The sequence below is a fragment of the Zingiber officinale genome, chromosome 5A, assembly GCF_018446385.1.
Source record: "Zingiber officinale cultivar Zhangliang chromosome 5A, Zo_v1.1, whole genome shotgun sequence".
In the NCBI taxonomy this organism is placed as follows: Eukaryota; Viridiplantae; Streptophyta; class Magnoliopsida; order Zingiberales; family Zingiberaceae; genus Zingiber; species Zingiber officinale.
In genome coordinates this window covers 150,973,172-150,991,807 of record NC_055994.1, presented here as the reverse complement: position 1 = coordinate 150,991,807, position 18,636 = coordinate 150,973,172, and the positions used below count along the sequence as shown (strand labels likewise).

At 34.0% G+C, this 18,636-nt stretch overlaps 1 protein-coding gene across 5 annotated transcripts; it reads left to right on the top strand.

Annotated features, from left to right (window-relative positions):
- Positions 1 to 1,350: 1,350 nt before the first annotated feature.
- On the top strand, positions 1,351 to 10,586 carry LOC121982487 (protein TPX2-like). 5 transcript variants are annotated; one of them, XM_042535580.1, is made up of 17 exons: positions 1,351 to 1,665; positions 3,233 to 3,376; positions 4,544 to 4,700; positions 4,916 to 5,024; positions 6,139 to 6,189; positions 6,519 to 6,655; positions 6,731 to 6,809; positions 6,889 to 6,951; positions 7,079 to 7,138; positions 7,319 to 7,386; positions 9,015 to 9,072; positions 9,290 to 9,355; positions 9,439 to 9,501; positions 9,600 to 9,674; positions 9,817 to 9,862; positions 9,969 to 10,044; positions 10,244 to 10,586. In XM_042535580.1, exons 1-15 carry the CDS (start codon positions 1,488 to 1,490, stop codon positions 9,823 to 9,825), a joined length of 1,317 nt encoding a protein of 438 aa, XP_042391514.1. In that variant the 5' UTR covers positions 1,351 to 1,487; the 3' UTR covers positions 9,826 to 9,862; positions 9,969 to 10,044; positions 10,244 to 10,586. The 5 variants fall into 5 exon arrangements, with proteins under 5 accessions (XP_042391514.1, XP_042391512.1, XP_042391511.1 ...); XM_042535578.1 differs by having other exon boundaries at positions 9,807 to 9,862; positions 9,969 to 10,039; XM_042535577.1 differs by having other exon boundaries at positions 9,807 to 9,862.
- Positions 10,587 to 18,636: the final 8,050 nt, after the last annotated feature.

Here is an 18,636-nt window from a genome sequence, read left to right as displayed (position 1 = left end):
AATAAAATTATTGTAAAATTATGAATGGTAGTTACTATAACTTAATTAATTTTTTTTATCAATACTATTAACTAATTTTATATTATACCAGTTATGAGATTATGATTTTTTTAGAAGGTAAAATATATTGAGTATATTAAAGTTTTAGAAGAGAACTACTCAGAAATCTAAACACGTGTTTCAATTTTTCTAAACAATCTATCAATATCTGGTTCCCCTCTTTCATAATGCTTTCGGTTCCTAGTTTGTCAAACAAGGAATAACAAACAAGTTAGACCGAGTAGTCTAGCTTTATTAAGGTAAGTATTATCATTAACGAACCATTGCCTAAAAACAGTGACGGATCTAGGGGGAACGGAGGTGTGCTTGAGCACCCTCTTGTTCTTGGAAAATTTCACAAGTATATTACAATCCGAGGAGTAGCGAGAACGAAAACAAACTCCAATTCCCTTTTTAAACATCCTCTTTCTTTTTTTTGTCTGATTCCATCACTACCTAAAAGTGTCTATCATCTCTACCATGATGCTAAATGTGATATTTATGCATAACAATATTCTTGGTTCATTTTTATTACATCTTTATAGTCATACCAATTATGGAATTATAATATAAGTCGTAACTATTATAATTTCTCCATAACAATTATTTTTAAAAATATTTTTAAAAATAAAAATAAATTAAAAAAATGATTAACTAGTTGGATAACATCAAACATAGGACGACCGGTCCGACCCCACGAAAATTTTCTATCGGCCACTAGAATAAATCGGAAAACGTTCGCTGTAAATTTGTCATAGCTAAGGTTCGAACTATGAGTATCTGAATAATAACTTGAATATTCTCCTGTTGCATCATAGTTTCAGGGGCAAAATAAAAATAGATTGAGTTGAAATAAAAGTTTGTTTGGGTAATAAATGAAAAAGGGTCATTTTTTTAACGATTCTATTAAAAAAATGTTTTATTTGAATTTTGCTCATAAAATATTATAGATTAAAATTAACTTTAAAAAAATTATTAAATATAATTTTAAATATAAACTAAATATTTTTTGAGTCAGGTTAAAATGTCTGTGAGTCTACTTGATCTGTGTGCATCCTCTTATGCCAGGCAGGGTATTGTCGTTATTATTACTATTTTATCGTTATAAATTGGGACCATGTCTGTAGTTTTGAAATTTAAACGGTTTATCGAAATGACTAAATTATCCTATGCTCGGATATTGATGCGATCTGATAGATGATTAAAATCGTCATTATCGAAATGGATTAGGGGTAAAATAGTCATTGCATATTTATACCTCCAGTTGTCCGCTCGTCGACCCCGCTTTCAAATTCGGTCCGCCTCCTTTTTTATTTATTTTTTAACATTGGAATCTTCCCCCGGCGTTTCCCGACCCTCGTCGGAGGAAGGTCCTTGCAGACGCCGGCGTCGTCCTGCGAGGGAGACGTTTTCTTGCTCGTTCCTGTTTCCTTATCAATCGGGGAGCGATGGACGACGAGATGGAGGAGGTCGTCCCCGAGGCGGAGGTTTTCGACCGCTTCGAGGTCGATCTCGATTACGAGTTCGACGCGCCCAAGTTTTTCGACCTCGGCAGGGAGGAGACGCTGGCGGAGGCACGCAAGGTGGAGCTCTGGTTTGAATCCGCCAGGAGCTACCCTCCATCTCGTGCGTATCGTTCCTCGGATGCGCGAAACCCTAGTAGTTTTACGCGGAATCTGGCTTCTTTTATTATCTTGACTAGATCTGCATGATGTTTGATTGGTTTTACTGTTTTATTGAATTCGATTATATCGTCTTGTTTGAGATGTAGTTGATCGGACTGTTGCGAAATTTTTTATCGTCGTAAATTTGTTCCATAGTCAGGGTGTTTTTGTTTCACGTTAAGGGATGAAATGTCGTGTCAGATAGCTCATTGCTGGGGTAAGAAAAGGATTAAAAGTGGGTCAACTTTCACATGAGTTTAGCAGATCATTGAATGATAACATTGGTTCGTTGAAGTTTAATCTATTCATCTTTCCCCAACGGTGATCTTATTAGCAGCTCGTCATGCATTGAGGCTCAAACTATAACTCTTCCCTCCCATTTCCTAAACATGATACTTTGATTTTGTTGCGGCATACCTTTACTTAAGGTCTTCCATTTGATCCTTTTATGTTGTCATTTTTTGTGTGGATAAACCCGCTTTCTTTCTTCTTAATCATTTTAGAGTTGTTGAAACCTACTCTTGAAAATCTATAATATTTGTTTTTATTAAGGGCAACCAAAGGTAAAAGGTTACTTGGATCCTTACATTTGCAAATGCTTGGAATTTATTAGCCATGCACAACAATTGTTTGCTTTATTTCTTAAGAGCACATCACCGTTTTTGGTGTCCATCTAAAGCAGATTCGATCAATTGCTGCACTGTCAAGATCATATTAATTAGAAATTTCGGTACTTTGATTATGACAATCTAACAACTTTAAATTCTATTTTTTTAAAGTGAAATTATCTGCTTGAATTTTGTATTCCTATCTAACACAAACTATTGGCGAGTCTTGGCTTTAGGAATTGCAAATATTTATCATTGAGAATATGCCTTATTGGATAATAGCAAATTGAAGTTGTAAACTAGCTTGAGAAAACGTTGGTTCTCCTTTAAAAGCGTACCTTTTGGTATTTGTATTCCCCTATATTTTACTTAGAAACTTAGGATAGTTATTACTAAACCTTGTTTTTTGCAGGGGTCATGTTTGGTACTGTGGGAAAATGCAGTTATTTATTGGACTATGAGATTATAGATTTCTGAGCACGAGTAATATGCATTAATTATAATAAACAAATACCAATGTTTTTGGCATCCTAGATGGGTTTTATGTAATCCTACTTTGAGAAGGTAAGATAGAGCGAAACATCCCTTGAGTTGAGCAATCAAAACATGGTTTCTTGTGTTTCCTTGAATTTTTATGGGATTGTGATGAGGAAGAAAATTCGATATCAGATTGAACCTAAAAGCAAGTGGTGATACTGAACAAATTAATCTTTCTGTGATGACCACTTGATCACAGTTAAAAGTGGATGAATGTTATTGACATTCTATGAGGGAAGTCATGTAGTCCTTGGTTGTTATGAAGGCAATATACTGTTTTTTTAATCTGTTGTAAGTGTTATTTTTTTTTAAAAAAAATAATTCTCTCTCTCTCTCACGGCACTTATGAGATACAGTATCTGACTTCTATCTCTTTCTCCTCAGCTCTGATATCAAAGTTAATTTTTGAGAAAGATATACAAATAACAAATATTAGTACCACTTCTAATCTTGAAGATCTGGAAATCAAAATCCTCCACACGGATGCTTTTGTGGCTGAGGTGACTATGGTTTCTGATTCTGATAGAGGTACATATGACATGGATGCTACAGCTAGTGTTTCTCTTTAATGCCTACGTTTTAATCATGTTATTTGCAACTTTTGCTACCTATATATTCTCAACAGGAATTCGATATACGACAGAGGATTCATGATATAAAACTATTGATTTACCCTTCTTGAAAGCTATATTTATGTATTTGAATGCATGACTGAATAATATTGAATTTTACTGTGAAACTTAACTGTAAAAATCGTGATAAGTATATATTGGTATGAACGAAGAGAGTGTTGTGTAGAACAGTAGCATAATAGTTGGTCTAGTGATGACTTAATGGGTACACTAATGATTATTTTAATTAAGCTTAGGTACAAGTATGAATGGGTCAGTATCTAGATACTCAACACATCATATTCTAAAAGTTTTTAGATGTGATCAATGGGGCAGCCAAGTGTTCTATAATGGAGTGGTAGGTGTCCGATATAGGTATGGGTTGAAGGGGAAGAGATGGGGGTGGGGCACTTTTCTTGACACTTCGTCATCATATGTACTGCAGCCTATTTTCCTAGTTGATCGAACTAGCTGGTGACAAATGCTTTTTATATTCCAAATCTTTCATTGATTTGATGTTACTAGGGCCAAAGCTTTTGTGATGACTATTGACTCATTGTTGTAGTTACTGATTTGTTATATGCCTTTTTTCTTGTTAATACCTTTTATTGCCCAAACAAAAGGATTGTAACTGTTGTGCTTCCTCTTTGTTCATCAAAAGAATGGATGTCTGTTGGGAAGATTAGGTCATCTTGTACTGCTAATTCATTGGGAATCTAAATTGTATTATTTGTCATGATCATTGTAGCCTTTGATAGAAGTGCTTTCTACTATGAGGGTAAAGGCCATGTAAAATTTTGCCAAGCCCTGGGTTCCAAACCCACCTTCATTTCACCAAATGAGAGCTTGGAATCCAATCTGGGCTCGCAGCCCTTCCCTTCTGTAAAAATTGTAGTCTTTAATTATGTTCGATCAAATGAAATAGACGGTCAACTTCTTCGATCTTATTTGCTTTGGACTAAATTCAAAGAAACAGATAAAAAAAAAATCTACTTCAATGTTAGGTTGGACTACATTGCTTGGTGCTCCTATTTCAGATTATTCATTGGATTCCATTATGTTTCATGAGATGTTTATTGCATAGGATGTACATACCACAGTTATGAGGCGCAAAGTGTATCGGAAGTTGATCATAAACCTGCCTGTAAGAAGCCTTTGTCAAAAAGATCAACTTTGATGAAGCCCACTGCTAGTCAGTTGGCCAAACAAAATCGGCCTGGTGAAGCGAAGCCGATGAGCCAGTAAGCCCTTTATTTAAATCTATATGTCAATTTCTTAACTTTTTTCTCCCATGGATGGTCAACCAAATATGAGATTAAAATTCCTTGAGAACACTATAATTTAGTAAACCTATTTCAGTATAAGATGCAATCATTTCCTTATTTTGTATGTCCTTTCTGTTGTCTGGAGAGTCCTTGATGGAAAATTATTTATCTCAAATTTCTTTCTTTTTTAGATTCCGTAATCAATTAGAATGTAGAAAGGAAAAGGGTTCCATAGATGTGAATGATTATACTCATCAAGCAGCTAAAAGGCAGCGACTGGAGACGGGCCATTGTTACAAGGTGCAATATAAACTTCATGTTATATCAAATTCTTCATTAGCATAGTTTCAGTGAAGTTAGTAATATGTATATTTTGTTCTTTTTTTTTTATGATTTGCCATTACTTGGGTTTTTTTTTTCTTGTTCCTAATTAAAAAGCCTAGAAATATTTGAGACATAGGTTCTCATTTGTTCATGGGACCTGAGAAGTTTTGTTATTTGAGGTTTGATGGACAAATGGAGATAGTTAAGGTCAATCCAAAATTCTCATGTGGTTCCTTCAAGAATATTTTTCTCCTTTGGTTAACAGGGTTAGAGATTTTGGCATTTGATCTTGTCTCTAAAACCATCAAAGTATCTTTAAAAATATATATTTGATTCCACTATCTTTGATCTGTACACTTTTATCATATAACATCAAATTATTCTTTTTTTTAATAATGTCTTTGATTAATTTTAACATATTGGGTAAATTATTCTATATGGGTTATATTTATTTTTAATTGGTTACATGTAAGTTTTGATACGTTTACTTTTTAATTTTAGAATCATACAAAATAAGGTTCATGTCGTATTGTATTGAATTGAATCAAACTGCTATGGTTTTCCATTTGGATTATAACATACCATAGTATGAATCATGAATCATATGATTCTGACAAGGTATTTTATTGTTATTCTTTGTTTCACTTTTTCTGGAAAATTGGCAAATTACTTAATATGTTATTTATTTTCCATGTTTCATTTCTTCACCTGTCCATTTCAGAATCTGATGTTAAAGAAATTAGCTTACAAAATGGTTACTTGAAAACTGTTTTAAATTTTAGGAATGTTAAAAGGTGTGACTGAGAGAAAAATGTCCAACCAAACAGGGCGTTAGCCATGTTTAACTGTGGCTTTGAGTGCTAATATGTTGCTGTCAAATATTGAGTCTAACTGTGTCACGTCCTTGTTATCTGCTGCTACTCTTTGTTTGGAAATGAATCAATAGCTGTGGTATGCAACAAATTTCAGATGTTTTTCTAGGACTAGACCAACTTTGTCTTGTTGCCTTGCTTGGATGGAAGTAGATATAAAAGAGTAACATTTATAATTAGCTGCTGAGAGTGTGTGAATTTTTTACTACTATGTGCAGGGAATTGGTTCAAAGCATCAACTTGACTTGTTCCACAAGGGCTCAGAAAAGGTACATCTTTAACTCGAAAGTATTCAAATAGACATTCTTCTAAAGTCACTCTTCGTGTTACATTTTTTAGTGCATTGTTATTTGCATTTTGTAAATTCATATTAAGTTTTTGTTTCACTTTCTTGAGGGCGTTTTTTCTTCAGCAGAATAGATTGCGTATTTTCTGAAGACTAGCAAGCTATATATGTGACTTTATTGTACAACTACCATCCCCTTATTCTGTTTCCTTTTTTAGTCTGATATATATATATATTGCTATTTTTCCCCCTTTTACAAGAAGGGTAGAATCTTCTTAAATGCCTAATCATTATGGATCTTCATTCTGTCAGCACCATTTTCTAGACACCAAAAGTAGTGAGCTTGCTGATACCAGCAACCGGCTTCCAAGATTGAAGCTTACAATACCAAGGGAACCTGAATTGAAAACTGCGAGAAGGGCTCTTAGTTTAAGAACTCAACAACAAAAGTAACGCAGTTGAATTCTGTTCCTTCATTTGTTAATTAAGATGGTTATTTAAATATTTTACTCAACCTATTAAAGGCCGGATGATTCTAAATGCCGTGTAGAAGGGATGGCACCATCTTTTTCTACCTTCAAAGCACTCCCTTTGAACAGAAAAGTAAGTACCCAACATTGCTAAAAGATAGGTGTTCGAAACAGTTGCCACGATCCTTGTATTAGCTTTTTGCAATTTGCAGATTCTTGAGGCTCCATCTCTGCCACTTCCTCAAAAGACTACTCCCAGTTTGCCAAAATTTAAAGTATGCCTATGCATTTCCATTTTCTCCTAGTGCCTGAAGATTCATGAACTAAATAAGTTATTTAGATTTGCTAAACATAATTTTCCAATTTATGTTGGTGATATTTTTGCCTCGTTTGTTTTTATAGGAATTCAATTTTAGAACTCATGACAGGGCTCTAGCACACAACACATCTGCTTCCTCAATGGTAGGTGTCATTAAGCTATAATCTGTTTTTTTCTGTAGCTAATCATTGACGCCATATACATAGCAAAATACTAACCAGTTGTTTCGACTACCAAAGTTTTGGATATATAGTAAACCCATTTTTAAATATTATATGACACTCTGCTACTCTCAAGGCTACATATTTTGTTCAAATATGCAGAATTCAGATAGTCATAATCCTAGTGTTACAGGAGGTGCTACCAGTTCAATACGAATTCAACCACACGAGTGAGTTGTCTTCCTTTGCTTTAGTGTAATAGTATGCCTGCAATGCAATGATACAGGAAAGTTAATTATTGCTTTAGGAAAATTTGATTGCAATTCTATTTTTGTTTTACTTGTAGTTTGTAAGACTATCGAATTACATTATGTGCTTGTTATAAGCATATGTTTTAGTTCATTAGACTTCTTGGTCATATTGGTGATGTTTCTTCCAAGCAACTTGGATCAAACTGAATTTGTTCATTTCATTAGACTGAATTGACATAAGAAGAGAGAAGAGAAAAATGAATCACCAGATACATTTCCAAAATGGTGTTGGTCAAAGGTTTTCTGAACTTGGTGAATGATTGAAAATAAGTTTGAATCTAAGTATGGAGCATAATTAGTAAATGTAGGTAAAATGGTTGAACCACTATAAAAATAATAGGTTTAACATTGGCTTGATCGAGTTCTTATTGCTTACCTTGTGTTGCATTGGTAATGTAAATTGTGCATATTGATAAATCTTGTTTTATAACCTTTAATTAAGATTTTAAAACCTGATAGCCATTTGAGAAAACATAAATAAAGCTGTAAATGAGCCTCCACTTGAGCTTCTGTACATAAAGGTATAAACAACCAGTTGATTCTCTGTGCATATTAAATTTTTCTGATAAAGGCTTGGGCTAACACTCTAATGATCTTTAGTTGATTATCAATCTTCCTTGGTATTGGTCTAGTGCGTATTACTCTTGTTGTTCCTGCATAACAAAGAAAAACAGAATTATTCACCTCAAGCGCTACATATTAATCTTGCACATTTGCATTTACCTACATTTATGATACATCTTTTGCACTTAGCTCTATATTTATGTGAATCCACTAGTTGAATATGAGAATTATCATTTTGAATCAATCTAATATAATTAAGTATAGCTACAGTAAACTTGCACAAGCAGGGTTTTAATATTGTCTAATGATGTGTGTCGATAGGACAAGTTAACATGCATTGTTGACACATTTGGCTAAAGTTTTAGATAACATAATTTGTCCTTTTTGTGGCCCATTTTGACATTAGAGAAAGAACAAACTACAAGGAAAACATGTTTGCCCTCAATTTGTAATAACAGATGACTGGTCTGATCAAACAAATTATAGTGTTTCTGTTTTTCAAGTTAGTGTTCACTAAAATCTGATCTTTTTCCCCCAAGTGAATAGAGATATACATCGTGTCTTTAATTCATGATGGTGGCATTATTTGTTTATTGATATAATTCTATTTTGAGTTGTATTAGTCTTGTTTTCTAATGTGTATCTATTCCACAGTGTATTGGCAATTTCTGATCCTGCAATAATTAAATTAATAAAAATATTAATGAATAATCAAAATGTATGTTCTTCTATTGCATATTTCTCTTTGATTAGTCATGGATCAATGCTTTAAATTGGAGAGGGTGCAATATGTGCTTCTCTTATTCAAGAAGAATATAGTGAGGATTTATTTCAGTTGTATTTGAGGTCATTGAAATTCACAGATAAGCATTTTAACTAGAGTACTCAAATGAAATTTACTCATAGTACTGTTATCATATTTCATTACTTTGTGTTTCAACAATTAGTTTTGTTTATTTACTTAACATTATTGATGAAAAAAGGAATGTTGAAGGAAAACACATCCCCATAAGATTCAAAGCTCAAGCCTTAAATCCAAAGGTACGAATTATTTCTGTTTTAGTTTTCTAAAGTAGAGAATGCAAGGTTAGAAGCTTAATCTGACCTCTGTATACTTTAGCAGCAAATTAATTACTTTTATTCTTACAGACAAATATGTACCTCATATTGTCGTACTCTACACAATATGCTTGCAAAATTTCTCTTTATGGAGTGGTTTTCATCTAGTGTTTGAGTGAACTAATTTTGCTTTAAACAGATTCTTGCAAGTAAAGGAGTTATTGGTGTATATCGATGTGCTAAACGAGAATCAACTAAACCCAAGGTTTCAGTAATGTGTTTACTATTCCCTAAAAGGGGAATAATTTAGGCCTACTCCTGTTTGAATTCTCCCTTCATTTTTGGTAGGAATTCAATCTTTCAACAGCTAAAAGGTTCCAGCAATCGCCACTAACGGAGCTATTCAATGAGGTAGTATAGTGTTCGTCCATGATTGATCTGAACTACCTGTTGCAAATCTGTTAATTTTCATTACATACTGATGCTGATTATGTTTCTATTATGTCTAGCTATCTATGACTTGTGAAGCTCAACAGTCTAATATACATCACAAAGTTCGCCTTCGAAATGGTCTAGCTGTTGAGGTTTTGATTGATTTAACATTTCTCTTTGAACTCAATATATTTCCTTCCAGTTTTGCAAATTAATATCTCTAAATTCCTCTTCAAGTTATTTTTATCAAGTTATTCACTAGTTTCTGTACTGTTTTTGGCAAGGACTCGAAAGAAAACCTGATCCAAATTGGACAACAATAAAAATGGCATTGATCACTGTATCTACTATTTGCTTTTACCTTCTTATGTTTCCTTCTGCATTCGCATACTTACCTTTTTCTGATTTGAAATTTAAGAGAGAATTTTTGTCGATGTAAATTGCAGAACATGCATATAAGCCATGAGAATTTGGAGCTTTGTGCAAGCAAGTTTTTATCACGAAATAATCGACAATAGTACGGTAACTATACGTCTATTGAAGTAATCTTCATATTGAATACTTTTTATTGCAAATGCTTTTCCCATTTCAGGATCTCTTATGTCCGTCATATTTATTTCTGTTCGATGTTCTTGTACTACATCAACATCCCTCGCTGAGGCATAGATGTTATTTAACTGGTCCAATGCTAATTCTTCTGTTTTTTTTTCCTTTGTAACAGGAGTTGGCTTTCATGTTCATAGGGAATTACTTTCACTTGTACAGGTTCTAGTTGACTTATTTTATCTCAGAAGTTGACTAAAGTTTAGTAGTTGTCAACGCAAATACCTCACATTGTTGTGCTGCCGCAGTTTTGGCTAGGCAGCCTCAATCAGCTTTTTGTTCACTCATGGCTTAACATGAAAGACTGTTCAAACTTCATGACTCCAAATATCTATCTAATATCTATCTAGCTTAGCACAAAGTTTGTCAATTAGGATTTGGTGTTCACATGACAAAGATAACAGTAGATCAGAATTGTACAGCCATATAAAGATTTAGTGTTATTATTATTATTATTTGTCTTTGATTTTTATTACTAGTTTGTTGAAGGAAAAAAGGACCTCCATCATCACTAAATATCAACCCTCTACACGATCATTCCAGATTTAAGAAAAATGAGCTCATTGCTTTTACTGCAAGTAGACAATTTTGGTCTCAACTAAAATACATTGCTTTACTATCAACAATCTATTTTTCTCAATTTATTGCTCTTTATTGTTGGTCTCCGTGATTGTTTTGATATGATCAACCAAGTTAGGTTAGGTCCTGTTTGGTTTAGATCCCTGTGTTTAAATGTGCAGGAGCTTAAGAGCGCAGGAAGTCAAGCAGAAGACGCAGCTAGCGAGAAGAACGACACGACAAGGGAGTCGATGGGCTTGGTGCATTCGAAGGACGAAAGAGCTGCGGAAAAGTACACCGGTGGACAAGAAAATGTGTGTGACGTTCGAGGGATAAGAAGCCGGGGCGGAAGCTTGTTCGAGGAGCAAGTCGAAAATTAGGTTCAAATGAGCTATATTTCGGTTGGTCGTAATCACCCAAACAATCGGAACTTCGGAAGCAAAAGAGAAGATGAAGAAATATTGGAAAACCAGCTGGAGGCGCCCTCAATAGTCGTTGGAGGCACCTCTGCCCTCGCAGCTTGAGGGCGCCCTCAACAGCATTGAGGGCGCCTCTACCCTCGCAGCTTGAGGGCGCCCTCAACTGGGTCAACCAGACCGTTTGCGAGCGGATAAAGTTTTATCCGTTTATCCCCTTGGAGGCGCCCTCAAGATTCGAGATAGGATTTCCATAAGCTATATAAAGACCCTTGGAAGTAGGAATTAATCATTCAACTCAATATTCAATTTCCTAGCAACTCTTGAACTCTCTAAGTGTGTAAAAGACTTCTCCACCTTCAGAGAAGGAGATTCTTAGTGTGCTGTTCAACCGCCTTGGATTAACAACCATTTAGGTTGTAACCAAGTTAAATTGCTAAGTCTCTTATTTTCTGTTTATTTTATTTTATTTGTTATTATTTTATTGTTGCTATTTTAGAGTTGAAAGATCGAGGAGGGTTTTTTTCTTATTGCAGGCAATTCACTCCTCACCTCTTGCCAGTTCCGCTGCACTAACAATTGGTATCAGAGCAAGACCGTCTCAGAAGGATTGATCGCCGACTAAAGCATCATTATCAAGATGATGGCCGGTGCAAGTATTCATCCCCCGAAATTCGACGGAGACTTCGCTACATGGAAACGCCAAATGGAGGTATTCTACAAAAACAGAATTTGATATCCTTTTAATTATAAAATATGGTTTTGTAGTCCCTAAAGTCAAGGAAGAATATAACTGGACGAAAAAGGAACAAATTGATTTCGTGATCAACGGAAAGACAGAGTTTCATCTGCTCAGCGTTTTGCCGCCCCAGGAGGTAAGTCGGATCGGAAGCTACGACTCTGCCAAAGGCCTCTGGGAAAAATTCCTAGAGCTCCACGAATGCACCTCAGAAGCGAAGTTAGCAAGGCGCGACATACTTTGGACTCAACTTACAAATCTCCGGATGAACAATGGCGAGAAGGTAGCGCAACTCCAAGCAAGAATCAAGGAGCTAATAATTCAACTGAACAACCTTGGAGAATCGGTAACAAATCGAGACTCGATGCGGTATGAGCTCAACGCCTTCCCAAGAACTCCAGAATGAGTTTCCTTAGTAGACTACATCTCTAAGGACTTTGAGGTAAGTACGCTAGAAAATTTATTTTTTACATTTGAACTTCACGAATCTCGAATTGCAGAACCTAAACAAATAGAGAAGTCAAATCTCAATGTTGTCCTACAAGCTGAGATGAATGATCTTGACTCTGAAACGTCAATCGACGAAACTGAAGCGACGCTATTGGTAAGAAAGTTAAATAAGTTTATTAAGACTAATAAATTTATATTGCAGTCGAGAAAGTATAAACGCAACATAAGGACGGTCCGATGCTATAATTGCAACGAGGAAGAGTACATCAAGGATAACTGCCCAAAATTAAAGAAAAGGGACAAGGAGAAGTCTCAAAGACTGACGTCCTCTAAACACAAGAGTCTGAAGGCTACATGAGATGAATCATCATCCTCTGAATCAAAAGTCGAAGCTTTCTCGGGAGTAGCACTGATAGTCAACCATCAAATTGAAGAAGAAACCAGCTCAGAGATGATCATAGATGAAAGGGGAGAATCATCAGAAGAAAGCTACGATGTAGGGGGAGCATCAGAAAAAGAGGTAAGTAAGGTACGTACTCTAACTCCTAAACAGTTTTTTCATTTTATCAAAGTTCTTACAAAAGACTTAGTAAAATCAGAAAAAGAAATTGCTAATTTAAAATTAATGTTAGATAATTTAAAATAAAAAAATGATAATTTGAAAATGCAAATTGAAAATCTAAAAACTGATGCATGCGTTAAATTAAATAAATTTCAAAAATCAAAATTTAAAATTTATGGAAAGTTGAATTAGTATATTAGAAAACATCAGGGACAATTTAGAAAAGTTTCCAAAAATTATGTACCTCCTAAATACTTGATTAATTCAGTAGGAAAAAATCTATAATGGATTTCAAAATCTTTTCTAGATTAAATTTTTGTGAGTTAGTGTTTTCAGCAAGAAAAATAAAACAGTTAATTTCTTTATGAAATTTTGTCTAAGAAAGTGGTTGTTGCTCCAATAATCAAGAAAGTCTAGTGTCTCGCCACTGCCTAGAAGTCAAAATATTGAAATAAAATGTTTGATTAACTTATTGATAAAGCATGAAAATAGAAATTAGAAAATGCTTTAACGATTTTTTTAAAACATTTTTAAAAATTTCTCAATAATATTTTGTTTGAATTGCGTAAAGGTTAGAGTTTTTTTGTTAATTTAGAATTTATTTTGAAAAATTCCTATTCCGTTTTTGTTGTGATCAAAGGGGGAGAGATATGAACAAGTTTAGGGGGAGTTAATATTTTGGGAGTTAATATTTTTTTTTTAAAAAAAATGGTATTTAAAAAAAAAATATTTGGATAGGATTAAGTTAATATTTTTTTCTTAGAAAATTACAAATTCTATTATTGCAATATTTATACTTAAAATGTTACTTTAGTAATTTCTTTAAATTACTTATTGTCTGTTTCTACCCTAACTTGAACTTGGGTTGATGCACATCAAAAAGGAGGAGATTGTTGGTCCTCGTAATTGTTTTGATGTGATCAACCAAATTACATTAGGTCCTGCTTGATTTAGATCCCTGTGTTTAAGTGTGCAGGAATTTAAGAGCGCAGGAAGTCGAGCGGAAGGCGTAGCTTGCGAGAAGGACGGCACGGGAAGGGAGCCGACGGGTTCGGTGTGTTTGAAGGACGAAAGAGTTGTGGAAGAGTATACCGGTGGACGAGAAGAACGTGCACGATGTTCAAGGGACGAGAAGCCAGAGCGAAAGCCTACTCGAGGAGAATACTGGAAATTACTATTTTGGTTGGCCGCAATCACCCAGGCAATTGGACTTCGGAAGCTAAAGAGAAGATGAAGAAATGCTGGAAAAGCAACTGGGGCGCTATCAACGATCGTTGGAGGCGTCTCTGCCCTCTTAGCTTGAGGGCATCCTCAACAGCATTGAGGGTGCCCTCATCTAGGGGTGTCAATTCGGGTGGGTCGGGTTGAATTTTTTTTTTTTTAACCCAACCCGAACTCGACCCGAACCCGAGTTCAACCCAAAACACCTAAACCCGAACCCGACCAACCCGATCCCGACCCATATAACTCAGAAATCCGATTCAAAACGACTTTTTTGGACTATTTTCCCTATAATTCTTCACTTTTATCTCAATACTCTATTATTATCATACAAATATACATAAAAACATCTAAATTTTTAAAATAAAATTTGATTTAACTCCAAAAAACCCAGAAAATCCTATATTTAAGTCAACCCGGGTCAACCCGAACCCGACCTGACCCAACCCGAAAATTTTACTCTCCAACCCGAACCCGAAAATGCCCAACTCGAACCTGATTTTTTTCGGGTCGACTCGGGTTGGGTCGTCGGGCCGGGTTCATTTTTGACACCCCTACCCTCATCTGGGTCAAGCAGATCGTTTGCGAGCGGATAAAGTTTTATCCACTTATCTCCTTGGAGGTGCCCGTAACCCCTTTGAAGGCACCCTCAAGTTTCGAGATAGGATTTTCAAGAGCTATATAAATGCTCCTGGAGCTAAGAATTAATCATTCAACTCAGTATTCAATTTCCTAGCAGCTCTTGAGCTCTCTAAGTGTGTAAAATGTTTATCCGTTTTCAGAGAATGAAATTCTTAATGCTATGTTTAATCGTCTTGGATTAACAATCATCTAGGTTGTAACCAAGTGTAATTATCGAGTCTCTTATTTTCTGTTTCTTTTATTTTATTTGTTATTATTTTATTGTTACTATTTTAGAGTTGAAAGATCGAGAAAAATATTTTTTTTATTGCAAATCTCGCTGCACCAACATTTACATCCAATCTATTGGCTTTTCATGAACTTATCCTAACAATATCAACTTAGTTTCTTTATATATATATATTATAATCTTATATATTTATTTTAACATCCTCATCTTCATTAAATTAGTTTTTGTATGTATTGGTTTCAAGGAGGGCAACCTTCCTACCTTTAGAGCATCATATAATGTATGTTTTAATTATTATAGGATAAGGGAACTTGAAGGACTTTATGTTTACTTTAGTGTCAAGATAGCTATTTTGGCTCTATCTACCTGAATTATTGAACTCTACAAGTCAATTTCCTTGATCAAGTTATGGGCCCATCTGTCCTTTTGATTATTATAACTTTGCACATAATAGGGAAATTAGCCTATTATTATAATTTGGTTGAGAAGGTAGCGTTTATAGTTGCCGATGGACATGGATTTAATTTCTATGAAATTGCATACCTACTTGAATTACACGAAACACACAACAGTCGCGAAGAAAAAGCAACTCTTCCGTGACGTTCTTGCCATGTTCAACTAACGGCAGCTAATTTAGGCCCCAGTGATCGAACCATTATTGGATCAGTAAATTGGTCAAAGAATTCATACTTGCTTAGTTTGTTGATAAAATATTGATTTCGGAAATTTTTACAGAGATTTTTATTGATGTAGTATCCCGCTTATATATATTTTCATACAAGGTTAATTAATCCGGACGATTTGATATGGAAATGTGGGATGTCTAAAATATGATTAAATAGTTTGATAAAATCGACCAAGATGTTAATATCTTAAACTTCCAACTCAATAATGTACTTGTATTTGATATTAAACCTTTCGGGGTATTTCAATTTCATCCAATTCAAATGATGGCATCGAAGAGCAAATTTGAAGATTTCCATAAAAAAATAAAAATATTATTTTATTTTATAATGTTTTTTTTGCTTGAAAAATTAAAAAGCATTATTCTTGATGAATTTATTGTTTTTAAGTAAATGATTGTTCAAGATCGGGTTTTTGACATCTAATTAAAAATATCCTTTTAAAATAATTAAATTTCAATTAATTTAAAAGTTAAAGAATCGATTGGAAATTGATGAGCTTTTAGCTCGGTTTGGAAAAAACATAATCATTTCCGATATTTTTGCTAATTAAGAGATAACATCAAATATCGGTTAGTAACAAAATTGCATTTGTACTGCTTCGAAATTATAAAATAACGGATCAAATTAAAATTATGACGTATGTTTAAAGTTAGATAGCATCTATCCGAAAATCAGAAATTAATTATTTGAAATTTATCAAAAGGTGTACCTATTCCTCAAAAGAAGGTTGTTCCGCCCAAACCCATTTGGTTCATCTTTTTATTGCTAAATTAGAAATTAATTATTTGTGATTCTATTTGACGAGTAGCCAAATAAACATGTTTAACGATTTAATAGGATTCTAAATAATAATAAAAAAGAACATAAAGACTGAGGGGAACACTAAAATTGCAAAAACGTCTACTTGGTACAAATTTTGAGTCCTTGCTATCAAATAATTTCTGCTAAAAATATTTGATATCTTTAGAGATGAATTTATGTCACTTACATATTGCTGCACTTCTAGTGTTCTCACAAGTGCGAGTGTCTCAATGTTGCCCAGTTGATTATAGAGGATGATAAATTTATTACAATGGGACATGAATCAATTTTCGATTGATACAAGTCTTCAGAAAAAAATTCCTTCTACCCTTTAATTACTTGATGATCGACTATAAATTAACTGTGTGATTTACTTTTCTTCACGTAGTCTGAGAACGGAATGTGAAGAGTGTTTAGGAGGTGCACAATCAAATTTTAGTACAATGAGTTCTCAATATTTTGTGTTTTTAAGTTTTTAATCCTACAGTGTTGGACGACTCTAAGCTTGAAATTCATGTCAAATAGATATCGTTGTAGTCTTGCTATTCCTAAAAGTTTGTCCATTCTCATTTTTCTTAATTTGGAATTCAGATAGCCTTCAATCCCCTTTAGTCAAAAATATTTAACGACCTTAGAAGTTAAAAGGCCTTCGAGTACGACCCTAGAGGTCTCAAGCTTATGGTTTTTCATGTTCCATGTTTTTTAAATTTTGATTCCTAAAGGGCCATCAAGTACTTCGGGTCAGTCAATTAAAATATCTAATCAACTCGAATCCCATCCGGTCCACGATTATACAGTAACAAGTAGAGTTGTCCTTTGATAAATATAAAAGTTGTGATGTTTGGATATTCGATATAATTGAAATAAAAACACAAATAATGTTGCAATTGTTGCTCCTATTTTAACTTCTACATAAGCAAACAATACCGTTGCCTAATTATGGAAGACAATTAGGGAAGACATTGTGGAAATTTAAACATGGCACCTATGAATCCATACTTACGAATTGATTGAAGTTAACTAGATAACAGTGAAATTTAGTCTACCAGTCAACCATTTTGAAAGCCACGTTGGGAACTAGTTGCCTAAATTTGACTTAATGCCTGAGTCATGTAAAAGGCTTGCGCAGATATTGCAAAATTTGTTTTCATAAATCATTATCATGTTCCATATTTGATGTTGACTTAATGCCCGAGTCAAGCCCCCGAGTTAGGGACCGTCTAGTTATCATCCAAGTATTCATGATTTATTTATAAGAATTTTTTTTTTCAAATAAAATTTGTAATCAAGGGATGCTGGACTTCTAAACTATCTCTCAAATGCTTTTTAATTTATTTTAATGATCAGTAAAAAAATTTTATAGGATGAAAATGAACATCTCAGATTTAACATTATCTGATCTGATTAATGATGATTTTTTTTAATGCCCGAGTCAAGAATTTTTAAAGCCACGTTTGGAACTAGTTGGTTAAAATTTGACTTAATGTCTGAGTCATGTTGACTAGGACAGGACAGATAGGGCTTATGTTCTATGTGTATTATGTCATATGGATTTATCTAGAGCAAGAAGATAATAATAATAATAATTTATTTTTAAGTTTGTAGAGGATTAGTATTAATATATTATTATTATTATTTAAAAGTCTACGTCAAGTAGGTAGTTAGGTTATGCATGTAAGGGTGGTCGCCGGCACGCTATGAGGCTGGAAAAGTATGCTCCAAACAATTTGGAAGTTGCATGGAATTACATGAAATCTGGTAAAGATAGTGGGCCAATCTACTACTGTAGGAATTAAAAAAACTTAAATAATACTGGAGATTAATTATTGAATCTGACGTAATGCTAGGACGTCAAACTCGTGCTACAATAATTTTAAATGTTTCGTACTTCATAAATTGTCTTTAATGATCTTAAAATTTTCAGAATTCTCATTATTTTGACCGCTAGATTTCTTAACATTTCTTTAGATTTATTATTATTATATATTTATATATATACTGGCATCTTAGTATGATCCCATGGCTTGACCTAGGAGTTAACTAATTTATTTTTTTATTTTTATTTTAACCAGGGCTTCAAACTTTAAACAGAAATTAGAAAAACTTGATGGTAATGTCAAATGGAGGGAAGACTACAATGGCAGTGGGGGAGGAGGGAGGAAGAAGAGAGGTTAGGTAAAGTGTGGACAAAACTTGTGGATTGTAGA

Excerpts from the sequence above, each read along its gene's own strand:
- LOC121982487 (XM_042535576.1), top strand. The coding sequence starts at position 1,488 with ATGGACGACGAGATGGAGGAGGTCGTCCCCGAGGCGGAGGTTTTCGAC. Across the intron at positions 1,666-3,232 it reads CAGGAGCTACCCTCCATCTC|CTCTGATATCAAAGTTAATT; the intron begins GTGCGTATCGTT and ends CTTTCTCCTCAG. Across the intron at positions 5,025-6,138 it reads AGACGGGCCATTGTTACAAG|GGAATTGGTTCAAAGCATCA; the intron begins GTGCAATATAAA and ends TACTATGTGCAG.